Source organism: Semicossyphus pulcher, unplaced genomic scaffold (genome assembly GCF_022749685.1).
Source record: "Semicossyphus pulcher isolate SPU_LCO1_2020_fin unplaced genomic scaffold, fSemPul1.0.p SCAF_3, whole genome shotgun sequence".
Classification (NCBI taxonomy): Eukaryota; Metazoa; Chordata; class Actinopteri; order Labriformes; family Labridae; genus Semicossyphus; species Semicossyphus pulcher.
In genome coordinates, this window is record NW_027211704.1 from 13,105,537 (window position 1) to 13,118,340 (window position 12,804).

A 12,804-nucleotide genomic window follows, 5' to 3' on the forward strand; every position below is an offset into this window, starting at 1 on the left:
ATCCCGTGAAAAGGTCTGGCTGTCATCGTCCTGATGGAATATCTCCCTGTGGCGCGTTAAACCGGACTTTTATTGAGCTAATAATAGAATAGGTTACGCCTGTCAGCACCTCACTGTTCAGGCGATGAAAAACAAACGGTCAAAAGCATAATACTGAAATAGCTGTGTGCTTACACAGGGCGCCCCCTTTTGTGTCTTGAGGATGGATACGAGGGTCAGAAAGCTGCGATAATGTTTCCCTTTTAATTGCAAAGCGGATAGAGATGTGTCACCATGTGTGCACGAGTAATGTTGTTAAAATTAACATGCGACCAAAAGAGCTGCTGCTGCTGCTCCCTTGTTCCTGTTTAACTTGTCTTTATACCTGCAAAAGAGCCTAGTCAGGATACTGAGGAAGAATGTGGAGTACTTGTAGATAGGGAGGCACGATATTGGATTTTTTGCCGATATCCGATAAGCCGATATTTTACAAACCTTTTTGCCAATTTTGATACCGATATATTAGGCACATGTTTTTTCCCACCTAACTGCAGAGAACATGAAGTCTCCTCTGTAGTGGAAATGATATCATGCCTACTCTTATTGTAGTGGCCCACTGGCAGATGCAGAAATAACATAATACAGTGCTTTTTAAAATGTACACATTCACTGGGCAATATGAGAAACATACTTAAATTTAGATTATGTACAAAATGCCAGATTTATTTGTTTGTAACATTTTCTTTCAAATGAAACTGTGATATTCATACAACTTAGACAGGCTTGTATGATGCTCTCCCTGAGACAACCTGACAACAGCCACAACTAGGGCAAATGTTACCGATTGCACAGAACAAATAGAAGAATGAAAACAGCGTCCACACACTCAACTCTGTGCAGAAATCTACTTATAGCTCCAGCTCCTCAATCAAGTCTGATACCGGGTGAGCGGTGTGTTTTTTCTCTTACAGAACAAATATATAAAATAAAATCAACCTTGCTGTCCGTCTCAGAAGCTTTGAAAAACTTGCACCCTTCTTCACGCTTGTCAGAAGACGCCGAGTTAATGTCGTAGCATTGCGTCACGCTTTTTAGGGACTCATCGAGCATCCAGGCAGAATTAAAGCCTTGTTTTATCGGCGGAAAGTATCGGGCAGAAAAATGACGTATCTGCCGATGCCGATATGTCATTTTCAAGCCATAATCTGCACATACTGATAACGTGCATCCCTACTTCTAATGTTGGCAGATTCTTACACAGTCAGTTTAATGAGATAATAAGTCAGCTGTCTCTTGTCCTCATATTAACACACTGACTCTGAGGGCTCACAGTGCGATCGTCCCGTCCCCTGCAGGCCTTCACCCCCTCCAAACTGTGCCACGCTTCATATGTCAGGAGGTCAATCACTCAGCAATTTGACCAATTACGCTCCATCTCCAAATCGACATGGATCAATAGGTTGTTTACAAAAAATAGACATCTCAGCTATGGTTGTTGTGGCTCCAGAGAACAAGAAGAATATAGTGAATATGATGTATGACTCGTGGACTTAACCCCTCACCTCTATTCACCATCGCTGTGGGACATTCTCACAGCACCGGCGATGACAGCACAGCCTCTGGGAGAATGGCCTGTTTGCACGTCGTGCCATTGACACCCTTAATGTGTTTTTAATAGCTCCTTCATAATGATGAAAAACGGCCCTGAGTGTCTCAGGACTGGAGGCTTTATGGCTCGGCAGGACCGCGATGCTGCCGCTGGTGGCCCACTGGTTTATGTGGTGACAGAGAGGAGGCCGGTCAGGGTCTTATAGTTTTATGACAGATGAACGTTGAAAGGCTCTTCCAGCCCTCTGCCTTTAATGCCTGTACATGATAACCACTATAAACGTCTGTTTGATTATGTGTGTTTATTGTGTGTGGTTATGACAGCGTGTGTGTGTGTGTGTTTTCTGCTGCTGCAGGAGTACCTGGATGTGCTGGGTCGTCCCATGGTGCTGGCTGGGCCTAAAGCCAAGCAGGTGCAGTGGACAAACGTCTACCAGGATGCTCTGGTGAGGGACAGTTCCAATTATATTTATCTTCATTATAAGCCTGTAAGTCACCTTCATAGTGTTATCCAAATAAGTCTCCTGGAGATTCGTGGAACTTTCTTATATGTTGAAGTACTTACTAATGATAAGATAAATCTGCTGAGTGTTTTCCAGATTATTAGATGTGTTGTTTGGCCTATAAAATGTCAAAGAGTAGTGAAAATGTGTTTTGTGAGTCCAAACCTTAAACGTATTTCATTTAAAGGACCAATATGTAACATGGACAGCTAGCGTCTAAAGAGGGGTACTGCAGTCTAAATTCAAATATTGGAGAGCATCTCCCCCGCTCCCTCTCCAGATTTGAATGTTAGCCTATCCTACTTCAGCGTTCCGGCTGTAGTCGGAAAGCACAGGGGAGACTTATCAGTCTGCCCCAGGGCCGAAGCTAGCTTCAGGGCTAACTCCCTATCTTCAGTCTTTAGGAGTACGTGGATTTATTACACACACAGCCTTACTGTACAGTCGCTCAGTTATTGGCTGACCGCCGGGGTCAGCCCTACACACAGGTCTGTATGTATATGTGTAGGTCTGACTGACTGACTGACTGACTGACTGACTGACTGACGGTACTTTCAGGGTTGTAGAGAGCGAGAGTTGCGACATCGCAATGGCGGCTCATGGAGCGTATTGGACCTCCACTGACGCGACTCTCTGTCTATACGTCTCTGGATACTTTGTTCGGGGAGTAGGCGGGGCTGCTCCTCCGCTGCTCATCCACTGTCCCCACCTACGTCCGCAGCGCGCACCTGCTTTCAAACACGTTGTCATCGGCCTCATAAGGACAGTCCTTGTAACACATCGCCCACAAAAGCGCACATTGACCTGATGAGGTCATCCACATACTAGGTTTAGACCTAGTCTTCCGATAATACTCTCCCCTGATCCGCTCTGATCTCCGCTCCCTCTCGTAACTCATGCGCACACACTCACTTCCTGTCTCTCTCACTCACTTGCACCACCACCCACGCTCACGCGCTCAGCTTTTCCCCAACAGAGCTAAGCACTAAAGCTAGTACAACATGAAGCTCACGCAGGTTGAGGACACTGAACCTACTCGAGCGCAAGACGTGTGCTTTGACAGTGACAAGCAACGAGTCCTGTGTGCCGATTTGTTTCATATCTGGTAACCCGGGGTGACGACATGGACAGTGGACGGGATCACGCAGGCCAAAACACACACAGAAGTTACGCACCGGAATGGAAGAAGCCAGTATTTCAACTTAGCATGTTTCCTTAATCTCTGATGACGTTTGGCCATCTAATGATAAATTCCAGTAAATATGTTACATATTGTTCCTTTAATATGTTATGAAACAGACAAAAGCTGAAAACTCCATATCTGAGAGGGTAAAAACAGCATTTTCTACCATCGTTTGCATGAAAACAACTGGAGATAAATCAATGATTCAAATACTAGGCTGTTATTTTTCTGTTTTTATTTGTTTGGATATTAAAGCATGCAATATTTAAAGATTTTTTAAAGCATAACGGTGGATTTCTAATGTGTTTTAAAGGGATTGGGCCTCGTCATCACCGGGACAATGCCTGTCTTCAACCTCACTGTGGATACTGTGAGCTCTCAGGTAAAAACAACACTCCAGATATGGAGCCTAAAATAGCTCGCTTACACAGCATACAACATGACTCATGCCCTAGCTTACCCTTTGTATGAATGAGTCTTCCCCTTTATTATTATTATGTAAGAGCTTTATTATCATACATTTAAAGCTACACATGTCTGAGGTTAATCAAACAGAAAGAGTCGGAGTAGCAGAAGGGTTTCAGATTGTATTCTGCGTCTCTTGTTGTCGACCATCATCAGTCATTTGTTATGGCGTCCACCCAGCTGTGCTCTTCTAGCCAACACCTCCCCCCTGAGGTGACAGCAGACATCACATCTGTTGTACCTTTTATCATCCAGAGAGCACAGATGCATCCAGCCTTCAGTGTCCATGACCAAAGTATTTACTCTGAGCTTATCACACAGGCTTAAAGCATTGATGCTACTGCAAACCGACTCAGTTCGAGATAGACTGTGAAAATATGGACTATTAGATTGCACACACGGTGGTAAGTCAAAGATCGCATAGAGATGTTTCCAGTAAGCTCACAGTTTAGCGACCGGCTCTCTAGAGTCTCTGAGTCCGGTGCATGTGTGGATTAAATGTTAATAATTCCCTCATATGTTCTTCCTACAGAACCAGCTCATCCTGGGAGTCATGGGAGTCGATATTGCGATCAATGAAATCAAAAAGAAGACGCCAACATACAGAGTGAGCATCCTGTACGAGTAAAATCTCTCTCATGTCACTCTCATGCCTACGATTATTTAATCACATCTCCTTTTACTTTTTTCTCTACAGCTTGGAGCAAACGGCTACACCTTCGCCATCGACCCAAACGGCTATGTGCTGCTGCATCCCAACTTGAGACCCAAAGTAGGTCTAACTTTTAACGCTGCCCTGCATAATGACTTAGAGGCCCCATTTTATTAAAGGAGCAGTCCGCCCCTGGAAAAAGTCAAAAGTCAGTCAAAGATGGTGTCCTCTGTAATCGATAGAAGCAATAATATTTGCAATTGGCGCCATAGCTGTGGAGAAAGTTGTACAAACAGCTCGTGGTTTCACCCATTCTACATTCCTACAATACCCAGCGTGCATTTGCGCCCCTCCCTCTGAAAGGAACGGCCCAGCGAGAGACGCTGGAGTGAAATACTACCGTTTTAGCTGCAGGCAATGCCTCAGAGCGGTACAGACGTCTAAAAAATCTTCAGGTCTGCAGTCTACATTTCAAACCTGACGATTTTGAACGAGACATAACATCGGAGGCGGGCGTCCTAGATTGAGGAAGTGTAGTTTAGCAAGCTCCCTGGCCTCTGCCAGATGACACGTTTTAGTCTGGCGGAGGTTTTCCAGGAGGTTTTCCTTTGGAGAAGCGGAAAGGCACAGAGCCAAATTATACAGAGCCCCATAATAGCATGATAAGACTGAGGTTGAAAAGCGTCGAACTGGCCCTTTAAAAAAATGTGGATGTTATTCTGTCTTATTGACGGTAACCCTCCTCCATCTATCCCTGCTTTATCTCTCTGTTCAGATCTTTAACTTCAGGGAGTCCGTCACTCTGGACTTTCTGGATGCAGAGCTGGAGGACAACAACAAGGAGGAGGTAAACCCAACCTCTCTGAAACAAAATCATTAGTAATAATAGTGTATTTAATATAACTTTGATTTAATCATTTAATTTCTCACTCTCTCTCCCCTGTTGATAAACCCGTTAGCCTTCTCAAGCTTCAGCATCTCTCTCTCTTTTTCGTTCCCTGTTCAGATCCGTCGACAGATGATTGATGGCAAACCAGGGCAAAAGAAAATCAGGACGCTCATTAAGTCAGTTGATGAGGCAAGTCATCAATATATGAGAGTCAATCATGATCCAAAGTGGCACCTTCCTGCATGGTGTTGTAATGAATCTGACTCACTCAGTATGTTCAGGATCTGTTGTTTTCCACCAGTGACGGTAAGAGGCCTGTGCCGAGGATCTGAACGTCTTTGTGCTTTCTAACAGAGATACATCGACGAGGCCATGCGGACGTACACGTGGACGCCTGTGGATGGAACAGATTATAGGTATGTTTGAGATCAGAAACTGACCTCAGAGCGACGCAACTTAGACCTCTGAGTCCCACTTTGATACTCAACCTCTTTGAGTCACAAGCATCGGTTTCACCACTCGGGCGACGTCCCTCATCTACAAGCAGTGTTTTATTAACTGTAGCTTCACTGTCACACATTAAAAATAGACTTAACCTCTTGTTGAATAAAGGCAACTCGCTCATCCGCCTTCTAAAGTAATTCATCTGAATCACCCGAATTAGAGAGCCCTTTTTCTTCTCTCATGAATAACTTCAGCAGTACTCCAAGCTCAAATTAATTGCATAGTTTATTCATCTCAAAACTTGGTTGAACATTTGAGGTTGCATCATTACGACGTTTCCTTCAGGCAACATTTTGCAAATTACAGTTTATGATATTCAATAGTCCTCCAAATGTCTGATACGTGTTTTTTATTACATCTGCTGGCAGCGCGCCCGGTCCTGGCTCAGTCCATACGAGGCTTTCTCCGCACAATTCTATTAATATTCAACTCAGAGGGAAATTCCAGTGAATTAAACAAAGCTGGTGACAGTCGAATCTGAATGCAACCAGACATCCAAAGCTCCCCTCTGTCATGTATCCTACACACCAGAGTTCAGGGCAGAACATGGGACTTATTCTGCTCGTAAAATTGGGGATGTTTGATGTTTCTAAGATAAATTAGCTTCATAATGAAGCCGACTGTAGCTGAGGCTTAGTCTGAACCTGATACTGTCACAGCCTGATTTTCTATCAGTTCCAATTAATCCTCTTTCTGTGTTATATTTCAGCTTTGTATGGGACTGCAGATTAGGAGATGGGACATGTATTTCTATTTTCTCCCATGTTTAATTTCTGCATTAGTAGGAGAGTAAATATTTGTCTGCATAAAACAGATGGAGATCAAACTGAGATGGCACAGTGATAACATTTGGTCAAACTAACTCTTTCATGTGGAACTGTTGTTTGTGTCCTAGTTCAATATTCTCGTATCACAATTTATCAAAAGATTAGTTTTGATATTAAGGAGTCATCTTACTGACGAGCTCATACATCTCTGTATTTACTATATTTGATATGAGCGCTTAAGGGGCTCGGGTTAACGTTCCCCTGAATTTGGGACTTTCATTGTTTGTATGCATGTTTGCCTGCCAGCAGTTGTCCTGTTAACAGTCCTTTGCAGGCGGGTTGCTGCTTTTCTCTGCACATTATTGACAATTATTAGAGGAGTGTAAAACTATTGGCAAGAATGTGTTTAAGTTTACCAACTTCACATGTGCAAATGTGCATCCTTGGATATGTGTGTGTGTGTGTGTGTGTGTGTGTGTGTGTGTGTGTGTGTGTGTGTGTGCGTGTGCGTGTGCGTGTGTGTGTGTGCGTGTGTGTGTGTGTGTGCGTGTATGTGTGTGTGTGTGTGTGTGTGTGTGCACATACAAACAAAACGGGGTCTCTAAAAACATCGTTCTACTCGTCAAAAACGTCAAAAGACAGAATATTTTTTAAGACGAATCCGTGCATCATTCCTTCTTTTAATATTAAATTGAGAATCCAAAATCAGAAAAATAAAAAACTAGCAAATGAAAAAAATTGGGCCGAATTGGGTTTTAATATTTAAAGGGAGGGTATTGTGCTAATGTCAAGCTTCATATTTGACTCAGTGATACCTGTGAGGTAACTTAGCATAATTTACAGTTAAAAAAACTCACCCTGGTGCTCTGTGCACGCCCTCACACAGCCTCTGCCTGAAACAACTCAGCTCTGTCCCTTTTAGAAACCCCGCCCCCACAAGCCCACTTTCTTCTGATTGGCCAGCTCTCCGAAGCCTGCTGAGGCTGCACTTTGTGACATCACGAAGTGCAGTGTGTAGAAAAAACTGTGTGCACCTGGCATTTACAGCAGCCTGCAGACTGAGCTGAGAAGCCTGGGGATTACTCCAACATACTTTTACCTACAGATTTGAAACTTCACCCACTTTTAGTTTGGACATCCAACATTGTAACTTTATATATCTTGAAATGTGAAACAGCAGAATACCCCCTCTTTAAAATAGTATAAAACCAATGGCAGGAAAGTGTATCACTTGACCACATTCACATGTTTAAATGCGCACCCTCGTGTGTGAATGTCCACATACAAACACTCAGGAGTAAAACATTGCTCGACTCCTCACATAACTTTAAAGATGACTCGCTCTCTGTCTGAGGACCGGCTCCAGCTTCTGGTGTCAGGAGGAAGCACGTTACTAAAAGATGTAATGATGCCGTTTTACAGGACTCTTTCTTCTAGCTCGTCTCTAAGTGAGCATGTCAGTCTTTGTGTGTTTGTTTGCAATAATAACATGTTTGTGATTTTCTGCCTCGTCACCTCAGTCTAGGGCTGGTACTGCCCACTTATAGTGAGAACCACATCAAGGCCAACCTGAGTGACCAGATCCTTCAGGTGCAGTGTAAGTACCCGGGATTACCCAGCATCCTTCACTCTCTGTCTCTCTCCCTCTTCTCTTTCTTTCCACTCTTTCTTCCTCTCTCTCTCCTAAATATGACCTCTGATATTCAGTCCTTTCTGTCCGGGGTCCTCCGACATCATCATAGCGAGCGTCCGAGCAGAGTCCTCTGCCCCCCTCTCTGCCCCCTCTCTCTGCGCTCTCCGATAGGCAGGATCTTACCTGAGTCCCCCGACTCCTCTACTGCCCCCTGTTCCCTCCTGTCTTCATGCTGTGCTGTAAAATGGTGATGTTTTTTCTTCACACTGGCTGAAGAAAAAAATGACTGAACAGACAGAAAGGTGAAAGCTGTGGTTTTACTGTGTTACTCAGGTGAAAATAATGCCGACCTCTGTGCTATTATTTTTTTTGCCAAATGCTCTCGCCTCTTCTCCACCAAGTAATGATTCTGAAGCATCTGTGTTCAAAGTACTTGATGTTAGAAAGCTGTGAAAACACGCATGCTTTTCACTCCTTATGATGAGTTTTATCATTTTTCAATCTTCCTTCTGTTCTGTGTGTGATTTATTTATCTTTTGTTTTGTGTCTTTTATTATGTGAGATGTTTCTCAGCTTTGGAATCATTCAGTGTTTAAACTCCCACACGGCCCCGGCCGAGGGCTCGTCAAATGTGGGAGTTTGGGTTTCTGTGGGTCTGAATGGGGACACGTGTTGTCTCTCTCATTCCTTTATGTCCAGACCCTGTTTCTCCCTCTTTTCCTGTTTCTTTCATTTCTTTTTCTTTGACTCTCACAGTTTCTGGTTTTTTGTCTTTCCTGGATTTCTCTTTTTCGTTTCCCTTTCTTCTTCCGTTTCCTCGTTTGCTCTTTGCAAAAAGGATGTTTGCTCTTCGTTTCTTTTTTCTCTCTTGTCTTGTTTGACTTAAATTGGTTTCTTTCTTTCAAGAAAACAATATTTTTATTCAAACAGTAATTGAATAAAATATTGTCTGTGATCCCCCCTTCCCACCCGATCCCCTGTTTCTTTTCTTGCTCACTCCTTCTCTGATGGATCCACACAGTGCCATACACCAAGGGCAAGTATACTCCATATTGGTCCACGTTCCCTTCCTTTACTTCCTTCTCCCTACCGCTGCCTCCTTCCCCTCACCTCTTGTCCTGAACCTCTTCCTGCTGCCCCCCCCCCCCCTCCTTCCCCCCCTCCTCCCCCCTCACCTGTCCCAGCCTGCTTGCCTCTGTTCCCTGCCGGTCCAGCCTTCAGGACTTCCTCCCCCCTTTTTTCCTCTTTTTCCTCCTCCTCCTTTTACCTTCTCCTCTTCACCCTCTTGCGGCAGCTCAGATCCCACATCTCTCACAATGGCTCCTCCTCTGGTCCCCCCCCTCCCCAGCCTCACCCTTTCCTCCCCCTCGTGCTCCTAAAGTAGAAAAAAAAAACACCTACTGCGCCCAAGGAAGACAGATATTCATGTGTTCTGTTAAAACTTGTCTTTTGTCCCCGTTCCTTCTAATCCTTTTCTTCTGTGGATAGCTCCAACTGGGTTGTGTCTGCCTCCTTTCTCTCCTTCTCTGTCTGTCCTTCACTTTCTTTCTTTCTTTCTTTCACCATATTTATCTCTCTTCCTTCTTCTCCATTTCTCTCTCATCCTCCTTTTTCTCCACCTCTCGCTGTCCTTCTCTCTGTCTTTTTCTTACAGTGTCATTAGTTCATAAATGTCTTAACTAACTCTTTAATTTGTTTCTATAAAGTCCCTTTTATTAGCGCAATAGCGAGTTAAATTTAGATCAAATTACCTCACAGTTTCATGATTTAGAAACACACTTACCTTTAATAACACATTTGTCATTCTACAACAGTAACAGTAAAGGCATATAACATAAGTATAGAGTAATTAATTAAACATAGTATTACTTAACTGATCCCCACATTATTTAACTGTAAGCTGCCGTAGTATCTCGCCTGTAGCCGGAGACGTCGCGACCTGCACACTGACCCCTCAGGGCTGAGCTGTTTTCCTGCCCACCCAGGTCCTCCCACGTTGTCAGGTGTCAGGGTTCGGCGCCTGACTCCTGTGTCGTCCCTCTGTACTCCCTGTCTCCATCAGCTTGTCTCCCCTCCCTCCTCGCCCCTCAGACGGCCAGGGGCACGGCCCAACACTCCCTCAGTAAACCTGACCCTGGATGTGCACGGCATTGTGGGCGGAAAACTACCTGGGCACTCTATTTTAGCTCTAAAATCCAAACATTTCTCTCCTCGCCCGTACGCAGTGAACGGGTCACGACATAATGAGAAAATAAGGTGTTGGATTCATCGCCGCCTCACCTGTCGAGGCTCTAATGGTTTATATTTTCTGCTCTGCTTGTCTGTGATAGATGAAGTGAAGTTGCCCTTTCGACGTGCCCTTCACAATGCAATGCATTTCCACTCATTATGTGTCTCTGTGAGCCGTCTCCCCTGCCAGTCTGAGGGGCGACCACTTCCATCAGGACCTCCACCCACCTCCCCTGCAATAGTTGGCCATGTTGATGCCTGCCTGATCTGACAGCACTCATCGTATTTAATCTGTCCGAGAACTCCCTTCCTGACACGCCACGTCATGCAAGTCAGTTCTCCGACATCCCAAACATGTTAAGAATGAGATCGAATCAATCAGGGAACGTTTGAGGACAAAGTCAAAAAGAAAAAACACAGAAGGTGTGAGTGCTTGTGAAATTAACGCAGTCGTCCATTGAGAGTCAGGTTCTATTTTTAGGCACCATATTGGCTAACGCTAGTGTTTCCATGATACCTCAGTGTTGCTATGGTAAACTCCCTCCTGCGTCCCCACACCTCTGAAGAACAGCTGCTGTTTACCCACAACTCCCCACTGCTCTGCCCACTGCTCTTCCCCGATAATCTTCCCCTTTCTGTTGCAGATTTTGAATCACTGCTGCCAAACAGTTTTGAGTCTGAAGGACATGTATTCATTGCTCCCAGGTAGCCCTGAGTGTGTGAACGCTTGCTGTCGTTGGTGGTCATCAGTTTTTTGGTCTTCATCTCTCCCATTAAATCCTTTTGTTGTTGTTTTGGCTCCACGTGTTTCTCTGTCTGTCGTCTGCTTTCTGTGTGATTGCATTACTTTTAATTTTGAGTGATGTGTGAAACTTTAAAGACAAATTTGAGTAAAATATAAAATTCATCATAACCTGATTAGATGTTTTGTTATTATGAGCAATAGAGCTGCATCAAATCTCCTTTGCATGCTCCTGCTGCGGTGCTGCGTTAATTACATGTAGAGGGTAATTGTTTCGTGTGCAATGTCATATTAAGAATACAATAAAAATAAAAAATAAAAAACGGACTGAAATCCTGTTTGCATGTGCTTTGTTTTGTTATTTTGTGATAAACCCTCACAGCCTCCAGCTGAAACACTCTGCTAAAATCACTCTGTGTGATGCTCTGCTCTTCAGTCCATGTTTACTTTCAAAGGACTGAATCTCAGCATCCTGTAACTTTAAGACATGCATGCTGCACGTGAGTTTATCCATGCATCCCCACTTTGTGCTGTGTGTCTCTTTAATAACGGTCAAATAAGGCAGAGTGTAAATGTGGCACTCTTTAAGTTCTGAGTTAAGATGTCTCGTCTGTGTTTCAGGGAATACTGCAATGATCTGGAACTGTCCAACAACAACACCGAGTTCCTGCTCAACTTCATCGCTCTCATGGAGAAGGTGACGCCGGACTCCAAACAATGTGAGTTTATTTCTGTTCAAACACAAACAAAGTTAGCATCTTATTTATTTTAAATTAAGTTATTTAAGATTGACCTTAATGGTTAAGGCTGGGGAATTATAAACGTTCTTTCTCTTCTGCTGTAAATACTCACAAGAGCACCAAATGCTGAAGCGATCGGTGGCTGAAAAAAGTCACTCGCACTGTTTACTCTTTACTTTTGCTAAAAATCTGCAGTGCTCCCCAAAGCCGTGCCTCTTATCTCTTTGCTGATTTTGTCCTGTACCTGCTTAAAGTTATAATCTCGAAGTTCTCAGTTTCCTTCTATTTGGTGGCACCGGCAGGTGATAAAAGAGACTTGTGGGCGCATATATCCCAGATAACCAGACATTCACAGTTGGCTCCCTTTGTTATGGTTGTAACTCTTGACTTCGGTCGCTTTCCATTTTAGACTGTTTGCCTTCATCTGAGCGTCGAATTTGTTTCTTTTTCTTTGGATTTTCACTTATTTTTGAAGTTGTATCTGTAGTCATCGATCTTTTCTTTGTTTGTTCAGCCATAGTAGTTTACTGTTTAGTCGCAACACTTGCAGAGACCGGAAAAGCAGCCGCTTAGCTCTGCCTACCCTCTCTGGCAGACCAACCACTGCTGGGTGATAGAAAACGCGTCACTAACTGGGTGTGGCTTCTGATTTTGTCTCGAAAGTTACAAAGACACCCAGTCTGTAATACTGCAAAGGCTTTCATCAGTGGGCCATAGGCTCTATCACCATTGTGTTACTTCATTCGGCGACAGATAGAGACTTAACTGACATTTATTTAAATGAAAATCTTTGAAATTATATCTTCAAGTGGTGGTTTTTAACAATAAATCACATCCTGCTTTCACTCAATTTAAGTTTTTGCCCTTGAATATGTAAACAAAGGCAGCGTGCAGTTTATCGCCTCTTCTG

The 12,804-nt window shown here is 43.8% G+C and overlaps 1 protein-coding gene across 1 annotated transcript in view; it reads left to right on the plus strand.

The window, feature by feature from the left end:
- cacna2d2a (calcium channel, voltage-dependent, alpha 2/delta subunit 2a) overlaps positions 1 to 12,804 on the plus strand; it is a 170,699-nt gene that overhangs the window by 147,802 nt on the left and 10,093 nt on the right. The window contains exons 15-25 of the mRNA XM_069678964.1: positions 1,944 to 2,033; positions 3,587 to 3,655; positions 4,271 to 4,345; positions 4,436 to 4,510; positions 5,166 to 5,237; positions 5,397 to 5,468; positions 5,634 to 5,695; positions 8,071 to 8,151; positions 9,998 to 10,008; positions 11,057 to 11,117; positions 11,776 to 11,873. Of these exons, the coding sequence (XP_069535065.1) occupies positions 1,944 to 2,033; positions 3,587 to 3,655; positions 4,271 to 4,345; positions 4,436 to 4,510; positions 5,166 to 5,237; positions 5,397 to 5,468; positions 5,634 to 5,695; positions 8,071 to 8,151; positions 9,998 to 10,008; positions 11,057 to 11,117; positions 11,776 to 11,873 (766 nt within the window). The remainder of the gene's footprint in view (positions 1 to 1,943; positions 2,034 to 3,586; positions 3,656 to 4,270; positions 4,346 to 4,435; positions 4,511 to 5,165; positions 5,238 to 5,396; positions 5,469 to 5,633; positions 5,696 to 8,070; positions 8,152 to 9,997; positions 10,009 to 11,056; positions 11,118 to 11,775; positions 11,874 to 12,804) is intronic.